The sequence below is a fragment of the Panthera leo genome, chromosome B1 (genome assembly GCF_018350215.1).
Source record: "Panthera leo isolate Ple1 chromosome B1, P.leo_Ple1_pat1.1, whole genome shotgun sequence".
Classification (NCBI taxonomy): domain Eukaryota; kingdom Metazoa; phylum Chordata; class Mammalia; order Carnivora; family Felidae; genus Panthera; species Panthera leo.
Window position 1 is genome coordinate 113,134,540 of NC_056682.1, and position 25,255 is coordinate 113,159,794.

Below are 25,255 nucleotides of genomic sequence, written 5' to 3' on the forward strand. Positions count from 1 at the left end.
CAGTAGTTCAGCATGACTGGAGCCCAGGGTGCAGGGGAGGAGCTGGAGAGAGAGGAAAGGGCAGATCAGGGAGGGCTTCATGCCAGAGTTGGGACCACTGAAGGACTCTGGAAGGTTCACAGTGGAGGCACTGAGAAAGATGTACTGGAGGGGATGAGGGGAGGGTAGGAAAGACAGTTAAGAAACTTTTGGAGTGATCCAAATGAAAAATGACGAAGGTACAAACTACAGCAGGGCACTTTTAAAGAGGGTGGTCCTGATTCCAGATAAGTTAAGGAGTGAAATAGATGGCAGCTGGGGACATAAAGAGGTGACAGGGCACTAGGAAAAGGGGTAGGAGTCTAGAATAACTCCCAAGTTTTCTCTTGGATAGTGAGATGGTTGCTGTTGCCATTGATTGAAGAAATAAAAGAAACAGAGAGAGAAGCAGGTTTGGTTAGTTAAGGATATTTTGAAGCTGTGAAGTCTTTGGGAGCCTAGGAAAGATGTATAGGATGCAGTAGGAAATATGAACCTGAAAAATCTGGTTCTAGATTTCTGGAAGTAGCCAGAAACCCAACCTAGAGAAACCACATACACCTGAATTTATCCTGATGGTCTAAAACCCTGCAATTGCACCCAAGTGGGTTCCTTTCCATCTTGTCCAGTGCACCCTCTCTGTGTGCTGAGTAATCTTACATTCTGCCCACCGAGATCACTTGAAAATCTCTTCCTTGATAGCTGTGTTTGAGTGTTTGTGTTCTCCCAAAACTCATATGTTGAAATCCTAATGCCCAATGTAATGGTATTAGGAAGTGGGGTCTTTGGAAGGTGTTTGGGTCATGAGGGTGGAGCCCTTATGAATGGAATTACTATTTTTACAATAGAGACTCCAGAAACCCCACCTCTCTCCCACCATGTGAGGGACAGTCATGTACAAACTGGATGACAGCTTTCTCCAGGACCTAACGACTCTGGTGCCCTGATCTTCAACTTCCAGCCTTAAGAACTGTGAGAAATAAATTCCTGTTGTTTATAAATCACCCAATCAGTGGTATTTTGTTACAGCAGCCCAAACAGTCTAAAATACTGATCACATTTGCCTAGTAGACCTCCCCAAATGGAGAACCATTATCTTCAATAAATCATAGAACCAGCCCATCCTTGCAGATCTGGTGCAGTCATCGCTTTTCTTTCACTTTGTTCCAGGGTTGAAAGCTATTCACACCATTAATTTTTAATTTTTTTAAAAGCAGAGGCTGGAAACTAGCACTTATTTCCCCTTCTTGTGAGCTCTTTTTAGAAAGCAATGTATCAGCCTTATCACTGGGCAGATTGATCATTACATCTGGAAGGGTTTCACCACTCCGTATTATTTTCATCACAATAACATTGCTCAGGCCATTTGATGAGACATTGGGAAAGACTAGAAAATAGAAACTGCCCTTGATCATTTGCATTTTGTTGATGTTTTGTTATTTCAGGTAACACAGGACTCTACTTTCCACACATTCTGAGTTAATATGTTACATTAAAGCCAATAAATTTTGCATTCTTACTCATTAATACCATCATGTTCCTTGATGTCTATGACAGTGAAGAGATCATTAGGGGTTTCTAGAAGGTGTATCTGACTGATTATGCTTATAATTGGAGTGGAAAACACAGCCTAGGGGCGCCTGGGTGGCTCAGTCAGTTAAGCTCTAACTTCGGCTCAGATCATGATCTCACGGTTCCTGAGTTCAAGCCCCACACTAGGTTCTGTGCTGACAGCTCAGAGTCTGGAGCCTGCTTCGGATTCTGTGTCTCCCTCTCTCTCTCTGACCCTTCCCCACTCGCATTCTGTCACTCTCTGTCTCTCAAAAATAAATAAAACATTTAAAATTTTTTAAATAAATAAACATTTAAAAAATTTAAAAAAGAAAAAAAGAAAAGAAAAGAAAACACAGCCTAATCTCAACCAGTCAGAAGATCCCATTGCAAGGCACATGTATCATTTGGACAAGAATCAGCACAAATACAGCATATTTTATAATTTTGTAATTTTGTTTTGACAATATTTCTAAAATATTTATTTACTTATTTTGAGGGCTGGGGGGGTGGGGAAGGGGCAGAGAGAGAGGTAGAGAGACAATCCAAGCAGGCTCTGTGCTGTCAATGCAGAGCCCAACATGGGGCTTTATCTCACAAACTATGAGATCATGATCTGAGCTGAAATCAAGAGTCGCACCCTCAACCAGCTGAGCCAACCAGGCACTTCTGTTTTGATAATATTGATTAAAATTGCTTCTCCCAATTCCTCTTCCTTTTTTTTCCCCCTCTGACCACAAATGTGTTTTGTCCCCAATATTCCACTGAAACTTATCTTGTGGTGTTCACCATGACCTCCATATTATTAAATCCAATGATCAATATCACGTCTTCATCTTCCTCCACATCAGCCAAAGTGATGGTTCTGTTTTTCTTATAGAACTCTGCAATATAGCACTCTCCTGCTGCACTTGGCTGCTCTTTTTCAGCCTCCTTTACTGCTTCTTTGTTCCCTGACCTCCTATGACTTAAACTTTGTTCTGCCTCTCTTTACACACTCATTTTTTAAAGGATCCCTTCTAGTCCCATAGCGTTAAAAGTTGTATCTATGCTGATGATTTCCAAATTCATTTCTAGTCCTTATCCCACCTCTGAACTACAAATTCAGAATAAGCTTCTCAAAAATGGTATGTCTAAAATTAATTTCCTAAATTTTCCCTGAAATCTCCTTTTAAAATCCTCTCTGTTTCAATTAGTAAGAACTCACTATCCTAACTGTTTAAACCAAAACTTTAATGTCATCCCTTGATTCCTCTTTCCCTCATATACCATATTGTTGGCTCTACTATCAAGTTATATCTAAAATGTGACCACTTTCACACCACCACTTCTTCTTCCCTGGGACAAGCAATAATAATGCCTTACCTGGTTCATTATGTCCTAGCTGGTTTCCCGGCTTCAGCTCCTGACCATCCACAGCCAAAGTGTATCTAGACAACCTGATTCTGCTCTGGTGGGAAGGGCAAATCCACAGGAGCAGGCGGCAAGGTCTGAGGGGTCCACAGGTCACATAGGGAGAAGCAGTTTCCCTGCTACCCTGCTAGAAGGGCATTTGGTAGAGGCTGTACAGCCTCCCCACAAAGGTCCCAGTGGACCCCAAAGAATATGATTGCTGGTATTAGAACAAAAATGCCAGGGTGCAGTGAAACCTGACGCGGGTTGTGTATTGTGATTTATGATAATCCCTGAAACACTGCTGCTACAAGATTTCATGAATTTATTTGGAGGCAAGCCAGCATCTAGTCAAAACCTCTGAGCCTCTACAGCAGGGTGATCACAGGAACATTCCTGGGGACAAGCCAGCATCTGGACATTGCTTGGCAAGACCCTTCCCCAAAAGGTCAGAGTGGGTCCAAGCCACAGGGCCCTCAGAAGTGAGGGGTTTGGAAATACAGTCTCATCTGAGATAAAATTCAGGAGGTAGGTGCCACCTGGCAGGCTGACAGCTTGGATGCAGATAATGTAGAAGCAGGGAGTGGAAGGAAGCCAGAGACAAAGGAGAGCTGCCGGTGGGTAGAGCACAGAGTTCTGATGCTAGACACTGGGAAGCTGGGTGATGCCATTTTCACCTTTCCTGCACATGTGCACAAACATACACATGCGCGCCACACCCGATCCACCCCAGTAAGCTAAGCAGCACCACATAATGGAGAACAGAGACATTGCACCAAGCCCTGTCCAACTGCACCAACCAAGCCCTAGAGGACGACCACAAGTCTCTGCCTGCTTAATGTATGGACTATAAAATGCTTCATAGTTTGACCTCTAGGGGAAACTGGATGTAATTTCATTTGGATTTCATTTTGTTTGCTGGTCCACCTATTCAGGTGTTTTTTGGTTGTTTTTGTGTTTTCTTTTTTCTTTTCCTGTTTCTTATTCTTGGATACAGAAATAGAAAAAATATTTTTATTTTCCATTTTTATATAAAAATTGTTAATTTTCTCTATTTTTTTTGGTAATTTATTTTTTTTAATTCTATTTTACCTTCTCCAATTCATTTTATTCTATTTTATTGTATACATTTTCTTAATTTTTAAATGTTTTCTTGCTTTTTCTTTTTTCTTTTTCCTTTTCTTTTCTTTCCCTTTTTCTCTATTCAATCAAGCTTCTTTCAACAACCAGACCGAAACATACCTAGGATCTAGCTTCCTTTATTTGATTTTTTGTGTGTTGTTTTTAATCTTCTTAATCTTCTTTTTTTATTTTATTCATTCTTTTTCTTCCTCCAAAATGACAAAATGAAGGAATTCACCCCAAAAGAAAGAACAAGAAGAAATGACAGCAAGGGACTTAATCAAGATATAAGCAAGATGTCTGAGCTAGAATTTAGAATCATGAAAATAATAATACTAGCTGTGGTTGAAAGAAGCAGAGAGTCCCTTTCTGTGGAGATAAAAGAAGTAAAATCTAGTCAGGATGAGATTAAAAACACCATAACAGATGTAATCTTGAATAGATATCACGGCGGCAAGGACGGATGAAGCAGAGCAGCGAATCAGCGATATAGAAGACAAAATTATGGAGAATAAAGAAGCAGGAAAAAAGAGGGAAACTAAGGCAAGGAGCATAATATAAGAATTAGAGAACTCAGTTCTAAAAAGGAATAACATCTGAATCATAGGAGTTCCAGAAGATGAAAAGAGAGAAAAAGGGGTAGATTTATGTGAGCAAATCATAGCAGAAAACTTTCCTAACCTGGGGAAAGACACAGACATCAAAATTCAAGAAGCACAGAGAACTCCCATTATATTCAACAAAAACTGAGCATCAACAAGGTATATAATAGTCAAATTCACAAAATACACAGACAGGGAAAGAATTATGAAAGCAGCAAGGGAAAAAAAAGTCCTTAACCTGTAAGGGAAAACAGTTCAGGTTCACAGCAGACCTATCCACAGAAACTTGACATGCCAGAAAGGAGTGGCAGGATATATCCAACATGCTAAATTGGCAAAATATACAGCCAAGAATTCTTTTTTTTTAATGTTTATTTTTGAGAGAAACAGAGTGAGAGCAGGGGAGAGGCAGAGAGAGAGGGAGATACAGAATCTGAAGCAGGCTCCAGGCTCCAAGCTGGAGCCAAAGCCCAATGAGGGGTTGAACCCATGAACAGTGAGATCATGACCTGAGCCAAAGTCAGACACTTAACCAACTGAACCACCCAGGTGCCCCTACAACCAAGAATTCTTTATCTAGCAAGGCTGTCATTCAAAATAGAAGGAGAGGAGTACCTGGGTGGCTCAGTAAGTTAAGCATCCGAGTTCAGCTCAGATCATGATCTCATGGTTTGTGGGTTTGAGCCCCTATCAGGCTCTGTGCTGATGGCCCAGAGCCTGGGGTCTTCTTCAGATTCTGTGTCTCCCTCCCTATCTGCTCCTCCCCTGCTCATGCTCTGTCTTTGTCTCTCGAAAATAAATAAACTTTAAAATTTGTGAGAAAAATAGGAGAAATAAAGAGTTTCCCAGGCAAACAAAAACTAAAGGGGTTTCTGACCACTAAACCAGCCCTGCAAGAAATTTTAAGGAGGACTCTCTGAGAGGAGAAAAGACAAAACAAAAAAGACCAAAAGCAACAAAGACTAGAAAGGACCAGAGAACACGACCAGAAACTCCAACTCTAGAGGCAACACAATGGCAATAATTTCTTATCTTTCAGTACTCAATCTAAATGTCAATAGTCTAAACACTCCAGTCAAAAGTCATAGGGTAACAAAATGGATAAGAAAACAAGATCCATCTATATGCTATTTCCAAGAGACCCATTTTAGTCCTAAAGTCACCTTCAGATTGAAAGTAAGGGGATGGAGAACCATCTATCATGCTAATGGTCGCCAAAAGAAAGCCAGAGTAGCCATACGTATATCAGACAATCTAGATTTTAAAATAAAGACTGTAACAAGAGATGAAAAAGGGCATGATGATTAAGGGGTCTATCCAACAAGAAGATCTAACAATTGTAAATATTTATGCCCCCAACTGAAAGAACCCAAATATATAAATCAATTAATCACAAACATACAGAAATAATACCATAATAGTAGGGGACTTCAACACCCCACTTACAACAATGGACAGATCATCTAAACAGAAAATCAACAAGGACACAATGGCTTTGAATGACACACTGGGCCAGATGGACTTAACAGATATATTCAGAACATTTCATCCTAAAGCAACAAAATACACATTCTTTTTGAGTGCACATGGAACATTCTCCAGAATAGATCACATACTGGGTGACAAATCAGCCCTCAACAAGATCAAGAAGATTGAGATCATACTATGCATATTTTCAGACCACAATACTATGAAACTCTAAATCTACCACAAGAAAAAATTTGGAAAGACAACAGATACTTGGAGATTAAAGAACATCCTACTAAGGAATGAATGGGTTAACCAAAAAAATTAAAGAGGAAATTCACAAGTACATAGAAGCCAATGAAAATGAGCTAGCATGACAGCCCAAAACCTCTGGGATGCGGCTAAGGCAGTCATAAGAGGCAAGATATAGCAATACAGGCCTTCCTTAAGAAGGAATAAAGGTCTCAGATACACAATGTAACCTTACACCTTAAAGAACTGAAAAAATAACAGCAAATAAAACCCCAAAACAGAAAAGAGAGGAAATAATAACAATTAGAGCATAAATCAATGCTATAGAAAATTAAAAAAAGAAAAAAAGAATATTAATGAAACCAGGAGCTGGTTCTTTGAAAAAAATTAACAAAATTGATAAACGCCTAGCTAGTTTGATCAAAAAGAAAAAGGAAAGGACCCAAATAAATAAAATAAAAAATGAAAGAGGAGATATCACAACCAACACTGCAGAAATACAAACAATAATAAGAATATTATGAGCAATTATATGCCAATAAATTGGGCAATCTGGAAGAAATGGATAAATTTCAAGAAACATATACAGTACCAAAACTAAAACAGGAAGAAATAGAGAATTTGAACAGACTTATAACCAGTAAATAAATTGAATTAGTAATCAAAAACCTCCCAAAAAACAAAAGTCCAGGGCCAATGGCTTTCCAGGGGAATTCTACCAAACATTGAAAGAATAGTTAACTCCTATTCTTTTCAAGCTGTTCCAAAAAATAGAAATGGAAGGAAAACTTCCAAACTCATTTTATGAGGCCACCATTACCTTGATCCCAAAACCAGACAAAGACCCCACTAAAAAGGAGAACTATAGACCAATTTCCCTGATGAACACTGATGCAAAAATTCTCAATAAGATACTAGCCAACTGGATCCAACAATGTATTAAAAAAATTATTCACCATAATCAAGTAGGATTTATACCTGGGATGCAGGGCTAATTCAATATCTGAAAATCAACCAATGTGATACATTACATTAATAAAAGAAAGGACAAGAAACACATGATCCTCTCAATAGACACAGGGAAAGCATTTGACAAAATACAGCATCCTACCTTGATGAAAACCCTCAAGAAAGTAGGGATAGAAGGATCATATCTCAAGATCATAAAAGCCATATACAAAAGACCCACTGTTAATTCAACCTCAATGGGGAAAAATTGAGAGCTTTCCCCCTAAGGTCAGGAACATGACAAAGAAGTCCACTCTCCCTACTGTTACTCAACATATCCTCAGCAATCAGACAACATAAAGAAATAAAAGGCATCCAAATCAGCCAGTAGGAAGTCAAACTTTCACTCTTCATGGACAACATGATATTCTGTATGGAAAACCTAAAAGATTCCACCAAAAAACCTGCTAGAACTGATTCATGAATTCAGCAAAGTTGCAGGATATAAAATCAATGCACAGAAATTGGTTGTATTTCTATACACCAATAATGAAGCAGCAGAAAGGAAAATCAAGGACTCGATCCTATTACAATTGCACTAAAACCCATAAAATACCTAGGAATAAACCTAACTACCAAGGTGAAAAACCTATACACTGAAAACTATAGAAAGCTTATGAAAGAAATTGAAGATGACACCAAAACAATGGGAAAATATTCCATGCTCATGGATTGGAAGAACAAACATTGTTAAAATGTCAACACTACCCAAAACAATCTACATATTCAATGCAATCCTATCAAAATAACACCAGCATTCTTCACAGAGCTAGAACAAACAATCCTAAAATTTATATGGAACCAGAAAAGACCCCAAATAGCGAAAGCAATGCTGAAAAACAAGAAAGAAAAAAAAAAAAAAAAGCTGGAAGCATCACAATCCCAGACTTCAAGATCTATTACAAAGCTGTAATCATCAAGACAGTAATAGTAGTGGCACAAAAACAGACACTCAGATCAATGGAACAGAATAGAGAACCTAGAAATGGACCCACAAATATATGGCTTTGACAAAGCAGGAAAGAATATCCAAAGGAATAAAGACAGTCTCTTCAGCAAATGGTGCTGGGAAAACTGGACAGCAACATTGCAGAAAAATGAACCTGGACCACTTTCTTACACCATACACAAAAATAAACTCAAAATGGTTTTTGAGTTGAAAAGAGCTTTGAGTTGAAAGAGCTAAGCATAAGACAGGAAGCCATCAAAATTCTCGAGGAGAAAGCAGGCAGAAACTTCTTTAATCTTGGCCACAGCAACTTCCTACTCAACACGTCTCCAGAGGCAAGGGAAACAAAAGCAAAAATGAGCTATTGAGACCTCATCAAGATACTTCTGTAGGGTGAAAGAAACAATCAGCAAAACTAAAAGGCAACTGACAGAATGGGAGAAGATATTTGCAAATGACATACCAGATAAAGGGTTAATATCAAAAATCTACAAAGAATTTACCAAACTCAACACCCCCCCAAAAAACAAATAATGCAGTGAAGAAATGGGCAAAAGACATGAATAGACACCTTTCCAAAGAAGCCATCCAGATGGCTAACAGACACATGAAAAATGCTCAACATCACTCATCATTAGAGAAATACAAATCAAAACCACGATGAGACACCACCTCACACCAGTCAGAGAAACTAAAATTAACAACTCAGGCAACAGATGCTGGCAAGGATGCAAAGAAAGAGGAACCCTTTTGCATTGCTGGTGAGAATGCAAACTGGTGCAGCCACTCTGGAAAATAGTATGGAGGTTCTTCAAAAAATTATAAATAGAACTACTGTATGACCCACCAATTGCACTACTAGTTATTTATCCAAAGGATACAGGTGTGCTATTTCAAAGGGGCACATGCACCCCAATGTTTATAGGAGTGCTTCAACAACAGCCAAAATATGGAAAGAGCCCAAATGTCCATCAACTGATGAATGGATAAAGATGTGGTATACACACACACACACACACACACACACACACACACACACACACAATGGAGTATTACTCGGCAGTCAAAAAGAATGAAATCTTGTCATTTGCAACAATGTGGATGCAACTGGAGGGTCTCATGCTAAGTGAAATAAATCAGACAGAGAAACACAAATATCATATGACTTCACTCATACGTGGAATTGAAGATACAAAACGAACGGAAGGGAAGGGAAAAAATAACATAAAAACAGGGAAGGGGCAAAACAGAAGAGACTTTTTTTTATTTTTTTATTTTTTAAATTTACATCCAAATTAGTTATCATATAGTGAAACAATGATTTCAAGAGTAGATTCCTTCATGCCCCTTACCCACTTAGCCTACCCCCCTCCCACAACCCCTCCAGTAACCCTCTGTTCTCCATATTTATGAGTCTCTTCTGTTTTGTCCCCCTCCCTGTTTTTACATTATTTTTGTTTCCCTTCCCTTATGTTCATCTGTTTTGTCTCTTAAAGTCCTCATATGAGTGAAGTCATATGATTTTTGTCTTTCTCTGACTAATTTCGCTTAGCATAATACCCTCTAGTTCCACCTATGTAGTTGCAAATGGCAAGATTTCATTCTTTTTGATTGCTGAGTAATACTGCATTGTATATATATGCACATCTTCTTTATCCATTCATCCATTGATGGAAATTTGGGCTCTTTCCATACTTTAGCTATTGTAGATAGTGTGGCTATAAACATTGAGGTGCATGTGTCCCTTCGAAATAGCATACCTATATCCCTTGGATAAATGCCTAGTAGTGCAATTGCTGGGTCATAGGGTAGTTCTATTTTTAGTTTTTTGAGGAACCTCCATACTGTTTTTCCAGAGTGGCTGCACCAGCTTGCATTCCCAAGACTTTTTTTTTTTTTACTGTTTATTTTTGAGAGACAGAGACAGAATGCAAGTGGGTTAGGGGCAGAGAGAGAGGGACACACAGAATCTGAAACAGGCTCCAGGCTCCAAACTGTCAGCACAGAGCCCGACGCAGGGATCAAACTCACGAGCTGTGAGATCATGACCTGAGCCGAAGTTGGACGGTCAACCAACTGAGCCACCCAGGCGCCCCAAAACACAAGAGACTTTTAAATATAGAGAACAAACTGAGGGTTGCTGGAGGGATGGGCTAAGTGGGCAAAGGACATTAAGGAGGACACTTGTTGGGATGAGCACTGGGTGTTATATGTAGGGAATGAATCACTGGATTCTATTCCTGAAGTCATTATTGCACAATATGCTAACTTGGATATAAATCTAAAAAAAAAGAAAAGAAAGAAAGAGATCAGATGAGATCACCAAGGAGTAAATGAATAGAGAAAAGAAAAAAGGAAAGCCTTTGGAGGTTCGGTTACTAAGGGTTGGAATCAGGTTATTGCATTCTCTCTTTTCTTGTGGAAGATATACTCACATATGGGAGAGTTTCTCTGAAGACTTCAAAGAACCAAACCCGGTTTAAGGGTTTGGGAGGTGGAACTAGGTGGGACTCCAGAGATAGTCTAATTCAACACCCACACTAGAGATGAGAAAACCAATGCTCCAGAAAGCTTAAAAAAAAAAAAATTCTATGCTCCCTTTTCTGAATGTTTTGGTATATTCTGTACAAAAATGAAGAAACAAAAATCTTTGGCATCTCGTGAGGTAAAAATAGTTCCTGGTTTGACTGGATACTTCACAGACTTCTCTGTACCTTGATTCCATCCCTAGGCACCTGTCTCCCATCCTCCATTGTGGTGAGTTGATCATAGCCCAGGGACACCTGGCTGAGGGTGGCAGGCTGGGGTTGAGCTACATCCATCTGTTTTCTGTGGAGAGAGACAGCTTTTTCTAGCTTACCCAAAGTCTGCATCCTTGTAAAGCGGTGTTCTGAATGTGAGAGATTGTGTATGTGAAGTGCATGGCAGAGTAAGTTCTCAATAAAGAAGGATATGATTCTTACGAACTCTAAAGTGCACATTTATTATACTTATGAAGCTTGTGACAAACACAAAACGCCAAGCTAGAATTTATTGGTAATTTTAATAAGAAAATACACACCTAATACTTGCAATATTGCCCTTGATCTTACTGTGAAATTCTTGGAAACTTCTGGGATACTAAGATGATCAGATATTTATAGCTTTGGCAACCACTGCAATTGTTATTTAAGGATTCTGCATAGCGCAGGGAAAGATACTGAGAAACGTCACGGTAGTTATCAAGTTAGAAAATATGTTGAGTAGGAAAATCATGTTTAAAAGTTTTTTGTTTTTTTAACTGTATCCAAGTATAGAGCACTGTTTCTTCCTTACCAAGAAAGAAAACACTTTTTATTGTCCAACTATTTTCTTCTTCCAGAATTTCTAAAGGAGCTTCTAGCTCATGCTTGCCAGTCAGGCAGCACCTCCGCCTAGTGCCGACCTGTCTGGCTCACGCTCTCCCAGCCGCAGCCACCGTGGGTCTAGAAGACCGGGCGAGAACGCGAGGAGGTAGTTCTGGATTCGGTTCCACCTCTCAGGCAGAATCGCGATTTCCAACAAAACTCAGCTGTACCCCTCGCCTCTGTAAGGGGCCACGGGAACTCATTTCTTCTACGGTGAACACCCCGAAAAGATGTCCCACGAGACGTGTTGGGGAGGGAACTGCTGGGCTGAACCTGTCCTGGCTGCACCCTACAACCACCCGGGAGGGGGCTTTAAAAAACACCCGACGGTCACAGCCACTCGGTACGGATTTAGTCAGCCTCCTTGGGGGATGGTGCCCGACACCGGTATTGAGTTAATACTACACCCTCAGGCAATACTAACCAGAGCCCGGGCGGAGGCGCAAAGTGGGAATTACTACGGCGCGGTGGGTACCACAGCAGCCCCGCACTCGCGCTTTCTCCAGCCTCTGACGCACCACGCCCTGGCGCAGGCGCACAGTAGGGACCGCGGGACTAGGTCAGCGCGTGCGCAGTGTCTCGCGTTTTGGCGACTGCACCGCCTCCCCGCGGGAGCTCAGTAAAGGCGGGGAGGACCCGCCTCCCAGTTCGGAAGGAGGCGTGGGCATGTAGCCTGCTGGGGACTTAGCAGCTGGGGGCTGGCGCCGCTTCGAACGCGCCCCGTGGGCTCCGTGGGGGCACGGCCCGGCGCAGCGCTGATGGCCCTGCTCCCGCGGCCCGCGCTCGCTCTCCTGCTACTCCTCTTCCTGCCCGCACCTCTCAGGTGCCAGGAGCAGGCCCAGACCACCGACTGGAGGGCCACCCTGAAGACCATCCGGAACGGCGTTCACAAGATAGACACGTACCTGAACGCCGCCTTGGACCTCCTGGGAGGCGAGGACGGGCTCTGCCAGTATAAGTGCAATGACGGTGAGAGGGAGCCCAGGCCCTGCGAGGCCCTCAATTTCAGGGTGTTGCGGGGACGGAGGCAGTGGAAGTGGGAGATGCAGGGCACACCTTGACGTTGTCCTCTAGCCGTGGAAAATCTTAATCACTGCTAGAATCTTCCCGTTCTTGTGATTGAGCAATCAGGTTAGAAGTTCGCACCACAATTGTTAGGATGTAAGAGGTCACCTGAGGGTATACTCTCCGTTCTGTTGTCATTGTTTTTCCATTACTACCTTTTCTTTCTTATTTTTTTCTTTTGCTATTGCCCAAAGTTGCCTAAGAACTTTGTGACGTACTCGTCATGGAAATGGAGTGGAACCGACTGATTTTAGCTCTGTATTTTAGCGCTGTTAGCCAGCTGAACATGCAGAATATACCGAGAATTTTAATCATGACGTTGTAACTTTCTCAGTAATTGGTTTTAATTTCTTTTTTTTTTTCTGCAGAGCTACAGAAAATAAATTACGACCTTTGTACAGACATTTTAGTGTGCTCTGTTGAGAAAGAGTTGTGATAACTCTTGGAGAAATTGTCTATCACGACTTGGTAGGAATTTTCTTTCCTTGGTTATCAGTGGCGCCTCTTCCAATTAGTAATGATTAATACTAATATCATTGTTTTGGTTTGCTTTTTCATATTTTTTAACTTTAATTTTGTTTGAATCTGAGAACTTGTTTGGGGCATTTTGGTTAAAATAAACTATCTCAGCAGAGATCTTTTCAAGCACTTGCTTTTTTTGAATGTTTAAATATTGTAACAGTTCAGATAAGATAGTAGGGCTTCTCTTTGGAAATTCAAAATGTCAAGATTTTGTTAGGGAGCTCATATTTCAAATAAGAGATGAAGTCTGGGCCTAGTTCATTTAATGCTTGGCAGCTCAAAGTAATGGGGAACTCAGTGACTAATGGTAAAACCAGTTTGGATGTAGGTGAATTTAAAATAAATCTCTTTAATGTAAAATTGTGATGCCACCTGCTGCCTGTAATTCTCAAAATAATTTCCAGTTTTATGTTAATGGAATTAAAGAATGAGCCATATCTTGTATGCTACGAGGTGCAAAATGTTTTCTTCCAAAATTTATGCCTAAATATCACCAGTTTGCAGTCAGGAAGGATGTTTTTGTCATTTTAGAGCTTATTGGGAGGAGTAAGTGAATTATATGAAGATTAAATGGTTGCCTTTCCTGAGTCAGTATCATAATTTTACTTAGTCATGATACAAATACTTGAGTGCCTGTTAGTTCTCAAGTGTTCTACCAATTGGAGATTCAGCAATAGAGAATACACAGAATTCATCATGCAGCTTACATTCTGGTGGGGAGAGGCAGTCAGTAAACTAAATAACAAGTAAAAAAAGCCAAATATGCAGGATGTGTAGGTCTGAAGTAGAACAGTGTTTAGAGAACAATAGTAAAAACAGCAGTGGCTGTGTTGGTAGACAGTTTACTCATTTAAATAGGTTGTTCAGGGAAGGTCTCACTGATAAGATAATATTTGAGAAGAAATCTGAAAATGGTGAAGGTGACGTCACTGTGATTATCTGGAGAAGGAGCCCTGTAGGCAGAGAGAAGGGCAGGTGTAAAGGACCTGCGGAGAAAGGCTAGTCAAGGATGACTCGGAAGGTTTTGGCCTGAACCAAGGGAAGGATGTAGTTGCCATTTACTGAGATAGGAAAAGCTTGGAAGGAGCAGTCTTCATTTACTTGTTAGGAATCAAGGGTTCTAGAGTTTATTTACATTTAAAATATCTCTGCATTTGATTGGATACTATTCCTGTTATAAAGATGACTTTAATCTTTTGTATTACTTAACCGTTTTTATCTTCAACAAGCCCCACTAAATTTACCATGTGGAGTTTTGAGCAAGATCTCCGGCACAAAAAAAAGAAACCACAAATGAACTTGAGAATTTAGGAAATGACATTCTTCAGTGAACATCCTTTTGTGTCTTAGTAAAATGCTGTCTGCTTATAGGACTGTGGTTCCAAGTCACCATGTTGATAATTCCAACATAATGAAAATTGTTCTTTAATTGCTGTTACCTGAGAAGTCTTCCTAGAACACTGTTTCAACCTCTCCTGTATTTTGGAATGCAGGTGACCAAATCAGAACCAAACAGAAACAGACAAATCCCAAAGCTAGGGGAGCATGGTGATTCAGGGGTGTTTAATAGTTGCGGTAAAGAGCTTTTAAAAAAAAAAAGACTTAGTAGTAGGGAGAGGGTGGTCAGATTAAAGGACACAGACTTGTTGCATTCAGTTTTCTTTGTTTTATCAAAAGGATTGGCATTATGGAGACTTGCTCCCTTCTGGCCATCCTCCCTAGTGTGGGAACAAGGCTTTATTGAGATTGAAGTAAAGTTATTTGGGAGAACAAATTAGAGAGTTGCTATTTGTTTTTTAATTTTTTTCTCCCTGACAGAAAAGATTTGAGGAAGAAAACTTTCTGATTTCTTCTGAAAAATATAAAACAAAATTGGCTTGTAAAATGTTTTAGAATTACAAATAAGTAAATTTATTCAGTGATTTATGTTTTAACAGGATCCCTTTGACTGTTGTGCAAAGGATAAAAAGGGTCCAGGAAGGTGGGAAGCAAGAATGGAGGCAGGGTGACAAGTGCAGGAATTCAGACAAAAGACGATGGTGGTTTTGTACAGGTTTGTAGCAATAAAGATAGTAAGAAGTGGTTGGATTTTTGGATACATTTTGAAGGAAGAGCCCAAAGGATTTGCTGATGGCTCAGAAGGAAGGTGTGAATAGAATAAAAAATGAATCCAAAGTTTTTGGCCTGGATAACTGGAAGGATGGGGTTACCATTAACTGTAATAGGGCAGACGTGGAAAAAAGTTTTTAGGTCATTAGGAAAAATGACCTAAATATATATGTATACTTTTGAGGATGATTCAGTAGAGAGTGAAAACACTGATAACGGGAGAGAGGAAGGAGACCTATTCGTATCATGCCCTTAGGTAAGTGACAGGAGTGGGTTCCAATATATAAATAGATTGGCCAAGAGCACAGAGGACATTTTTCTCTTAATAGGAACAAAGGTAGACGATATGGGCGCAGATGATGATTAGGTGGATAGATGGCCAGGTTCTCTTTTGATTGCCTCGGTTTTTCTCCGTGAGGTAGGAATCAAGATCATCATAGCTGAGAGAGAAGATGGGAATAGAAGTGTTGGAGATTTGAGGAAAATAGGAGAGTGAATGGACTAGAAAAATAAAGTAGCACAAGGACCTTCTGCAGATTAGTAATCACGAATTAAAATCTCAAGTGTTTGGGAAAACAGGTTTGAATTTCTACGCTGCGTTTCCTATAGAGCGCAGTGGTGAGATCGTCGACCCAACAGCCTTCCCTTTCTTTCTTTTTTTTTTAAATTAATTAATTATTTTTTAATTTACATCCAAGTTATCATATAGTGCAACAGTGATTTCAGGAGTAGATTCCTTAATGCCCCATATCCAATTAGCCCATCCCCCTTCCCACAACCACTCCAGCAACCCTCTGTTTGTTCTCTATATTTAAGAGTCTCTTTTTTTTTAATATGTTTACATTTATTTATTTTTGAGAGACAGAGTGAGACAAAATGAGAGGAGGGGAGGAGCAGAGAGAGAGGGAGACACAGGATCGGAAGCAGGCTGCGGGCTCTTAGCTGTCAGCACAGAGCCCGACGCGGGGCTCGAACCCACAGACCATGAGATAATGACCTGAGCCGAAGTCAGACGTTCAACTGACTGAGCCACCCAGGCACCCCATATATTTAACAGTCTCTTATGTTTTGTCTCCCTCCCTGTTTTTATAATTTATATTTTTTATAATAATTTTTTAAATTATTTTTTATAATTTTTATAATTATTTTTGCTTCCCTTCCCTTATGTTCATCTGTTTGGTATCTTAAATTCATCATATGAATGAAGTCATATGATATTTGTCTTTCTCTGAGTAATTTCACTTAGCATAATACCCTCCAGTTCCATCCACGTAGTTGCAGATGGCAGGATTTCATTCTTTTTGATTGTCAAGTAATATTACATTGTGTGTATGTGTGTATGTGTATGTATACATATACATACATACATACATATATACATGTATGTATATATATGTGTGTGTGTATATATATGTATACATATACATATATGTATATATGTATATATATATATATATATATATATATATATATATATATACACACATACACACACATACACCACATCTTAATTTATCCATTCATCCGTCGATGGACATTTGGGCTCTTTCCATACTCTGGCTATTGTTGATATCACTACTATAAACATTGGGGTGCATCTGCCCCTTCAGAACAGCACACCCTTGGATAAATACCTGGTAGTGCAATTGCTGGGTCATACAGTAGTTCTATTTTTAATTTTTTGAGGAATCTCCACACTGTTTTCCAGAGTGACTGCACCAGTTTGCATTCCCACCAGCAGTGAAAAGAGATCCTCTTTCTCCACATCCTCACCAGCATCTGTTATTGCTTGAGTTGTTAATTTTAGCCGTTCTGACTGGTGTGAGGTGGTACCTCATGGTGGTTTTGATTTGTATTTCCCTGATGATGAGTGATGTTGAGCATTTCTTTCATGTGTCTGTTAACCATCTGGATGTCTTCTTTGGAGAAGTTTCTATTCATGTCTTATGCCTATTTCTTCATGGATTATATGTTTTTTTGGGTTGTTGAATTTGATGAATTCTTTATAGATTGTGGATACTAACCCTTTATCTGATACGTCATTTGCAAATATCTTCTCCCATTCTGTTAGTTGCCTTTTAGTTTTGCTGATTGTTTCTTTCACCCTGCAGAAATATCTTGATGAGGTCCCAAATAGTTCATTTTTGCTCTGGAGACGTGTTGAGTAAGAAATTGCTGCGGCCAACGTCAAAGAAGTTTTTGCCTGCTTTCTCCTCGAGGATTTTGATGGCTCCCTGTCTTACGTTTAGGTCTTTCATCCATTTTGAGTTTATTTTTGTGTATGGTGTAAGAAAGTGGTCCAGGTTCCTTCTGCCTGTCGCTGTCCAGTTTTCCCAGCACCACTTGCTGAAGAGACTGTCTTTATTCCGTTGGATATTCTTTCCTGCTTTGTCAAAGATTAGTTGGCCATACATTTGTGGGTCCATTTCTGGGTTCTCTATTCTGTTCCATTGATTTGTGTGTCTGTTTTTGTGCCAATACCATAATGATTACAGCTTTGTAATAGATCTTGAAGTCTGGGATTGTGATGCCTCTAGCTTTGGTTTTTGTTTTTGTTTTCCAACATTGCTTTGGCTATTTGGGGCCTTTTATGGTTCCATATAAATTTTAGGATTGTTTGTTCTAGCTCTATGAAGAAAGCTCGTGTTATTTTGATAGGGATTGCAACAGCCTTCCCTTTATGACAAGTCATCTGCTTCAGTGGCTTTCAGGAAGTTGGAAGGAAATTGGTCTATTCGGAAGTATTTACATCAAGTTTTTAAAAAATATGTAGAAAAGATCTATCATAACCTCAGTCCAGGCAAATCTTTAGATTTTTTCTGTCCACACAGATGATAAAACAAAGCATCAAGAGAGAAACATTTCTGGGGCACTTGGGTGGCTTAGTTGGTTAAGCATCTGATTCTAGATTTCAGCTCAGGTCATGATCTCATGGCTCATGAGTTCAAGCCCCGTGTGGGGCTCTGTGCTGGCAGTGCAGAGCCTGCTTGGATTTTCTCTCTCCCTCTCTACCCCTCCTCTGCTTGCTCTCTCTCTCTCTCTCTCAAAACTAATAAACTTAAAAAAAAATGAGCAGGGAGCTTGATATGGGGCTTGATCTCATGACCCGGAGATTATGACCTGAGCTATGAGGTGGACACTTAACTGACTGAGCCACCCAGGTGCCCCTGAACAGTTGGTTGTTAAAACCCCTGACAGCGTCATGATGAAGCTTCAAGGAAATAGAATGGCTTCCCCAAGAATGTGATGCTGAGCTAGCCTCCATCCACTCAGTGAAAAGAGTTCTCATGTGGTGGGACAAAGAAAACCATAGATCAAATGGCTAGTTTCTCATGATACTCTCATGAGAAATGTAGGTTGGAGAAAACTTGATTTAGATGAAGTCACAACTGGTTGAGTAGTCTACCCAAAAGGTTGGGTTAATGACTTCATGGCTGCTTATAGAGAGGGCTTATCTATGACAGGGTGTAGCAGACCTCTGCCCTGGTTAATATCTGTGTCTCATATCTGTGAATATCTGGGAGCAGCAACACTGGGTAGACAGCTCTAAATTTAAAATGTGTTGAACAGGGGCACCTGGGTGGCTCAGTCGGTTAAGTGTCCCACTCTTGGTTTCGGCTCAGGACATGATCTCAGGGTTTGTGAGTTTAAGCCCCACATTGGGCTCTGTGCTGACAGTGCAGGGCCTGCTTGGAATTCCCTCTCTCTCCCGCTCTCTCTGTCTCTCTCAAAAAATAAAATAAAAATAAACTTTAAAAAAATGTGAACAGGGGCGCCTGGGTGGCTCAGTCGGTTAAGCGTCCGACTTCAGCTCAGGTCATGATCTCGCGGTCCGTGAGTTTGAGCCCCGCGTCGGGCTCTGTGCTAACTGCTCAGAGCCTGGAGCCTGTTTCAGATTCTGTGTCTCCCTCTCTCTCTGACCCTCCCCCGTTCATGCTCTCTCTCTGTCTCAAAAATAAATAAACGTTAAAAAAAAAATTTTTACAAAAAAAAAAAAAAAAAAAAATGTGAACAGTCCTGAAAAATGATCTAACAAGAGATTCATGATCTAATACTTAGACTCAAAACTTAAACTGTAGAAGTGCTAAGTGTCTAGCAGGAGATATTAAAAAGTTCATTTTAGAAAGAACTGGTTGTTTTTTCCTACTGTCTGATGTATCTTACAACTGAGACACAGCTAAAATATATGCTAACTATCTTAAGCTGTATTAATACATCATCATACCTAGTAGTGTTTAGTTTGAGATGGCACATTTTAAAGACGTGTGACAAACTAGAAGTGATCAGTCTTTGGAGGTTGATTAACGGTCACCAAACTAAAAGGAGACTGAAGGATAAGCAGCAGTACCAGTTTATTTATAAGGATAATTAGAACTGCCATGGGGATTTGCCTTCAAGTCATCTCATTGATTGATTGATTGATTCATTCATTCATTCATCAACAAATATTTATTGAGAACCTAACCATATAGTAGGCACTGTTCTAGGCTTTGGAGGTACAAAACAAAACTCTTGCCCTAAAAGGAGTTAATATTTTAGTATGGGGAGGGACAGATAATAAGTAGATTAATGATATAGTATGTTTAAAGGATATGCGTGCTACAAATGGTATGGTCACAGAAGGCCTTGCTGAGAAAGTGAAGGAATAACTGTAGATACGAGGAGAAAGAGCGTCCTCATAGAACAGCAGGGTCAATGGCATGAAGGCCGGAGTAGACCTGGAGTGTGTGTGGAACCACAGAGAGGTCATAGGTGATGGAATGAAGTGTGGAAGAAAGGGAGAGGAGAGAGAATAGTAAGGAGATGAGGTCAGAGATGTCAGGGTGTGTGTGTAGCCGACTATACAGAATTTATAGGCATTGAAAGGATTTTAGCTTTTATTCTGAATAAGATGAGAACCCCTTGGAGGGGTTTGAGCAGAGGAAAGACTTGATCTAACATTTTAATAGGATCACTCAGGTTCAGTGTTGAGAATAGACTATAGTTGGAGATGGGGTGGGGTGGGGAGAGCAAAGTAGGGAGACATTAGGAGGTTATGGCAGTAATCCATGGTGGCTTAAAGCAGGATGGTAGCAGTGGAGGTGGTAAGGAGTGATCAGATTCTGAATATTTTTTTTTAATGTTTTTATTTATTTTTGAGACAGAGACAGAGTATGAGCAGAGGAGGGGCAGAGAGAGGGGGAGACACAGAATCTGAAGTGGGCTTCAGGAGCTGAGCTGTCAGCACAGAGCCCGACGCGGGGCTTGAACTCACAGAGTGTGAGATCATGGCCTGAGCTGAAGTCAGACGCTTAACCGACTGAGCCACCCAGGCGCCCCAGATTCTCAATATTTTGAAGGTAGAGTCAAACAGGACATGCTGTTGGCATGGATGTGGGATATAAGAAAATGAGAGAGTCAGAAATGGCTAAGGTTTTTTTTCCTGAGCACCAGGAAGGTTGGAGTCTTCTACTTGACAAGAGGGAACTGTGGATGGAGCAGGTTTGGGGATGAATGTCAGGAAGTACATTTTGAGTTTGAGGTGCCCGTTAAGACTTCCAAGTGGTTAGTATATCCTCCCTCTGTGGGCCCTTTCAGGGGATAGCCAAATCATTAATAGTTTTCTTAAGAATGAAAGACTAAAAGTAGGAATTGAAGGATCACAGTGACTCGTCCCTGACAGCATGAGGTGTGTTCCTTCATTTTCCAAGGGCCCAGAAACAACCATCCTTCTTGGACAGTGCTGGAGAAACAAGACCAACTTCTGTCATTGGCCTCCTGGTTCCTCGATCAGTCATAACCATTCTTTTTGTACATACTGTTCTTCAGACTGAGTGGAGCAGGCTAAGCTAAAGCTTTATATCTTCATGAGCTTATACTCTCTTCAGGCTCTACTTCTTTGTCACCTCAGTCGAGCTTGTGAGTCTTAGCAACTCAAACCACTTTTAGATCCTTACTTTGAGGGAGTTATTTATTTTGATGGCTGATTACTGGAAGGGTTGCTTTTTTCCCCCTCCCTTTACTTTTGGAGGGTAAACTTATCTTTATTTAAGTCTTCTAGTAATAAATATTAGTTGAATGAAAGTTGGTGGATACTTTGTGTCTCTTAAGTAACCAATTATGGGGAAGTGTTTGGAATAACTGGGGATGTTTTGCTTTTAGAATTAAAGATAAATGGTAGTCCCAAATGTTGGAAGGATTATGATGTAAGATAAACAATCGGCTTGTTTCGTGTTTCCCAGGTGGTAGAGGATTGTTTATAGGTAGAATTTACAGGAAACAGGAAAGAATTTAACAGTTAGTGCTATTCCACAATGGGATAGGCTGTTTCTTGACACTGTAGGAGGATTGTGAGAAACCTTCAAGAGAAAGTTAGGTGATTGTTGGGTATATTGGAATCATTTCTATATTACATGCGAGATATTTCTGATATATTTTGCAGCATTTAAGATTGCTGTGATAAAGTCATCTTTTTCCTTGTTACTGATCCATTGTGCTGTTAGGGAGAATATAAATGTAGTAATATGGTTCACCAAGCAGTCTTTATTCCTGATCTTTGTCCTTAGCTGGAAAAGGGGTATATTTGTGAAATGGTTGGCTGGAGTGCAGGCTAGAATGTGTGTGGTCCTGTAATGTCTTATGATGGCATTAAGGTAATTAAATGTTCATTGGATGACCTCATCTTCCTCAGCTTCAAGCTCTGTGAGTAAACTAGTTAGTTAATGGTTATTGAGGTTTGTGTGCAGTGGGGTATTAACTGAAGTTTGGGAGTGTACCGTTCTTGCCCCATAAAGTTTTAACCAAAAAATGTAAGTGTTAGAATATACAGGGAAACAGGGTGGATTTATCTGTCATATAAATGGGCCCAATCTGGCAAGTAACCTCTGAAATTTCCTGAAGTTCACAGTAAGCTTTTGTATGGTTAGGCTTAGAATAAAGACAGTCACTTATGGCAGTATCTAAATATTAAATATTTCCAGGGCACCTGGGTGGCTCAGTTGGTTAAGTGTCCAGCTTTGGCTTAGGTCATGATCATGAGTTCGTGAGTTTGTGAGTTTGAGCCCCATGTCAGGCTCTGCGCCAACAGCTCAGAGCTTGGAGCCTGCTTTGGATTCTGTGCCTCCCTCTCTCTCTGCCCCTCCCCTGCTTGCACTCTGTCTCTCAAAAAAATGAGTAAACATTGAAAAAAAATTTAAATGTTAAATATTTCCAAGGCTAGCATAGCATATCATAGACCTTTTTGCGTATGTATTTTCTATCATATTTGAAAATTAATTATGATACCATTTCTATTTTATAGGATCTAAGCCTTTCCCACGTTATGGGTATAAACCCTCCCCGCCTAATGGATGTGGCTCTCCACTGTTTGGTGTTCACGTAAATATTATTATTTTCTTATTTGATAAGTGTTATGATTGGTAGGCTATGCAAGTACTCTTAATAACGCAAGACTGTCAGTGTGTTCTCAGGTTCACAAATAATTTTGCTTATTGTAATGGTAATTAGATTTATTATATTCTTTTATAGCTAAAACATTTAATAAGTTCTGATAAAACTAAATGGACTAAAATTCATGTTTTATTTTTTAATCTTGTAGATGTTAATTCTGTTGAAATGATATTTCCTTGTGTCACACACATAGTTTAAAAGTTTAGAGTATAGAAGGAGCGCTTGGGTGGTGCAGTCAGTTGGGCACCCGACTTCAGCTCAGGTCATGATCTCATGGTTCGTGAGCCCGAGCCCCTTGTTGGGCTATGTGCTGACAGCTCAGAGGCTGGAGCCTGCTTTGGATTCTGTGTCTCCCTCTCTCTCTGCCCCTCCCTCACTCACACTCTGTCCCTCTCTCTCTCAAAAATAAAGATTAAAAAAACATTTTTTTTTAAAGTTTGGAGTATAGAAGGAATGCTTCTTAGGATGAAAAAGTATAAATAAAGCCTATTTATAGTCTATTAAAACTAGGTGAAGTGGGATAGCTTTTGTAGGAAAACATGACTGATTCCTAGACACAAGATTTTTGCACGTAGTTATTTAAATCAGTTAAAGATAAGTTACAGATTCGAAGGAACAGTATCTTTAGGGAGTGGATTAACACTCAAAGATTGAACCATGATAACATAAAATATGAGTCATAGGAGCTTAAAAGTTTTCAGTGATATTTTATATAAAGAACATTTTATAGGGGGAGAGGTACAAAATACTTTGGAATATCCCTAAATCAATCTTAGGTCTTGGCTTGACCTTTCTGTTTTTAAAAGTTTGTTTGGTGTTTTGGACAACTGGAAGTTACGTTTGTTATCAGCAGATAACTGTGAATATTGCAAAATAGGAAGTTTGAGGCATGGCTGAGAGGGAGAGAACATGGGTGGGTGCGGGTGAGTAATGGGGAGATGTAGAAATAACACGGAAAATATTTGTAGACGGAAATGGATTTTGGAAATTATGCAGCAGTCATTGTCCTTGATTTCTAAGTCTATTTGAGTGCAGTGCTTCGGCAGAGGAGTTTTGAATTTCATCAACAGTAATCCATCCAAATGCCTCTTTCAGCTCAATATTGGCATCCCTTCCCTGACAAAGTGCTGCAACCAGCACGACAGGTGCTACGAGACCTGTGGCAAAAGCAAGAATGACTGTGATGAGGAATTCCAGTATTGCCTCTCTAAGATCTGCCGGAACGTGCAGAAGACACTCGGGCTGGCTCAGCATGTTCAGGGTAAGGATGTGTGTTACCTTATCTATCGTGACACAGCCCCTTCAGTTTTTTGGGATGAGGAGTCATTGGTTTTGTCATCTCAAATGAGTTATAGTCGTGGAAGCAAAAAGTGTTAAGAAACCTTGGGAGTGGGGTGTACGAGGCAGAGAAGAATTCATCCAAGGTCTGTGTCCAGTAGTATATCTGTAATTCTCTAGAGCCTAAAGTTTGAAACCCTGGATCCAGTGATTTTAAGAGTATAACACATTGTATTTGGAGTGGGAAGTTCTAGAAGATTTGAGCCTTAACTCTGTCCCTTCATATGTATCTCTGTTAGGAGGGTCCCCAAAACCAACCCCAGGTTTGCTAGGAGGACTGACAAGATTCAGCATATAGTCGTACTCACAGTGAAGGGACACAAAGCAAAACCAGCAAAGAGTAAAGGTGCTTCAGTGTTCTCATTTATAAAATAACATGAATACCCACCTCACAGAGTCATCATAAGTATAAAATGAAATATCAGTGGAAATACAAGTCACTGTACAAATACTAGAAGTTACAAAATCTCTTCACTGTCCAGCCGAATTATTTACCATACGTTGAAATCAGAAGAGAAGGGGCAGGACAGGAAACTAACTTTTAAGAAGCACTTTTCGTAAGATACCATGCTAGATCTCTTAGATAGATTTTCCTCAATGTCCACAAAACCCAAACAAGTAGGTAGTGTTATACCCATTTTTCAAGGAAGGAAACAGGTTCGGAAAGAAGTAACTTGTCCCAAGTTGCATACTTCCAATTCTAAACTTGCGTTCTGGCTGCTACAGTATTCCCCAGACAGTGTCCTGTTGTAGGTCTGATTCTGAATTCCTAGTAATAACTGTCAAGAAAGAAATCTCTGCTCCAGGTGCAGCTTGAACTTCCAGCCTCTGAATGCCCTTGCATGCTTTTGGCTAAGGTAACCTAGTTGTATGGCTGAAGCATGCATGGATGTATTTCCTGTCTTCTGATCTAAGGACCTACGAGTGTGGCCAAATGATGCAGCCAATTTCCCTGCAATGCCCTATTTAATAATTATAGCCTTGACACTTCTGTGGTAGTTGTGTTCCTTAATGACATAGCCTTTTGGAGAACTTTGAGAATGTCA

General features: G+C 40.1%; 1 protein-coding gene across 2 annotated transcripts in view; it reads left to right on the forward strand.

Moving 5' to 3' along the window:
• The first annotated feature begins 12,343 nt into the window (after positions 1-12,343).
• Positions 12,344-25,255, forward strand: part of PLA2G12A (phospholipase A2 group XIIA) — a 35,254-nt gene continuing 22,342 nt past the window's right edge. The window contains exons 1-3 of one of the 2 annotated variants that reach the window (XM_042935714.1): positions 12,344-12,716; positions 22,723-22,799; positions 23,967-24,132. In XM_042935714.1, the coding sequence (XP_042791648.1) occupies positions 12,506-12,716; positions 22,723-22,799; positions 23,967-24,132 (454 nt within the window). In that variant the 5' untranslated portion in view covers positions 12,344-12,505. The remainder of the gene's footprint in view (positions 12,717-22,722; positions 22,800-23,966; positions 24,133-25,255) is intronic. The other variant, XM_042935708.1, reaches the window with a different exon arrangement.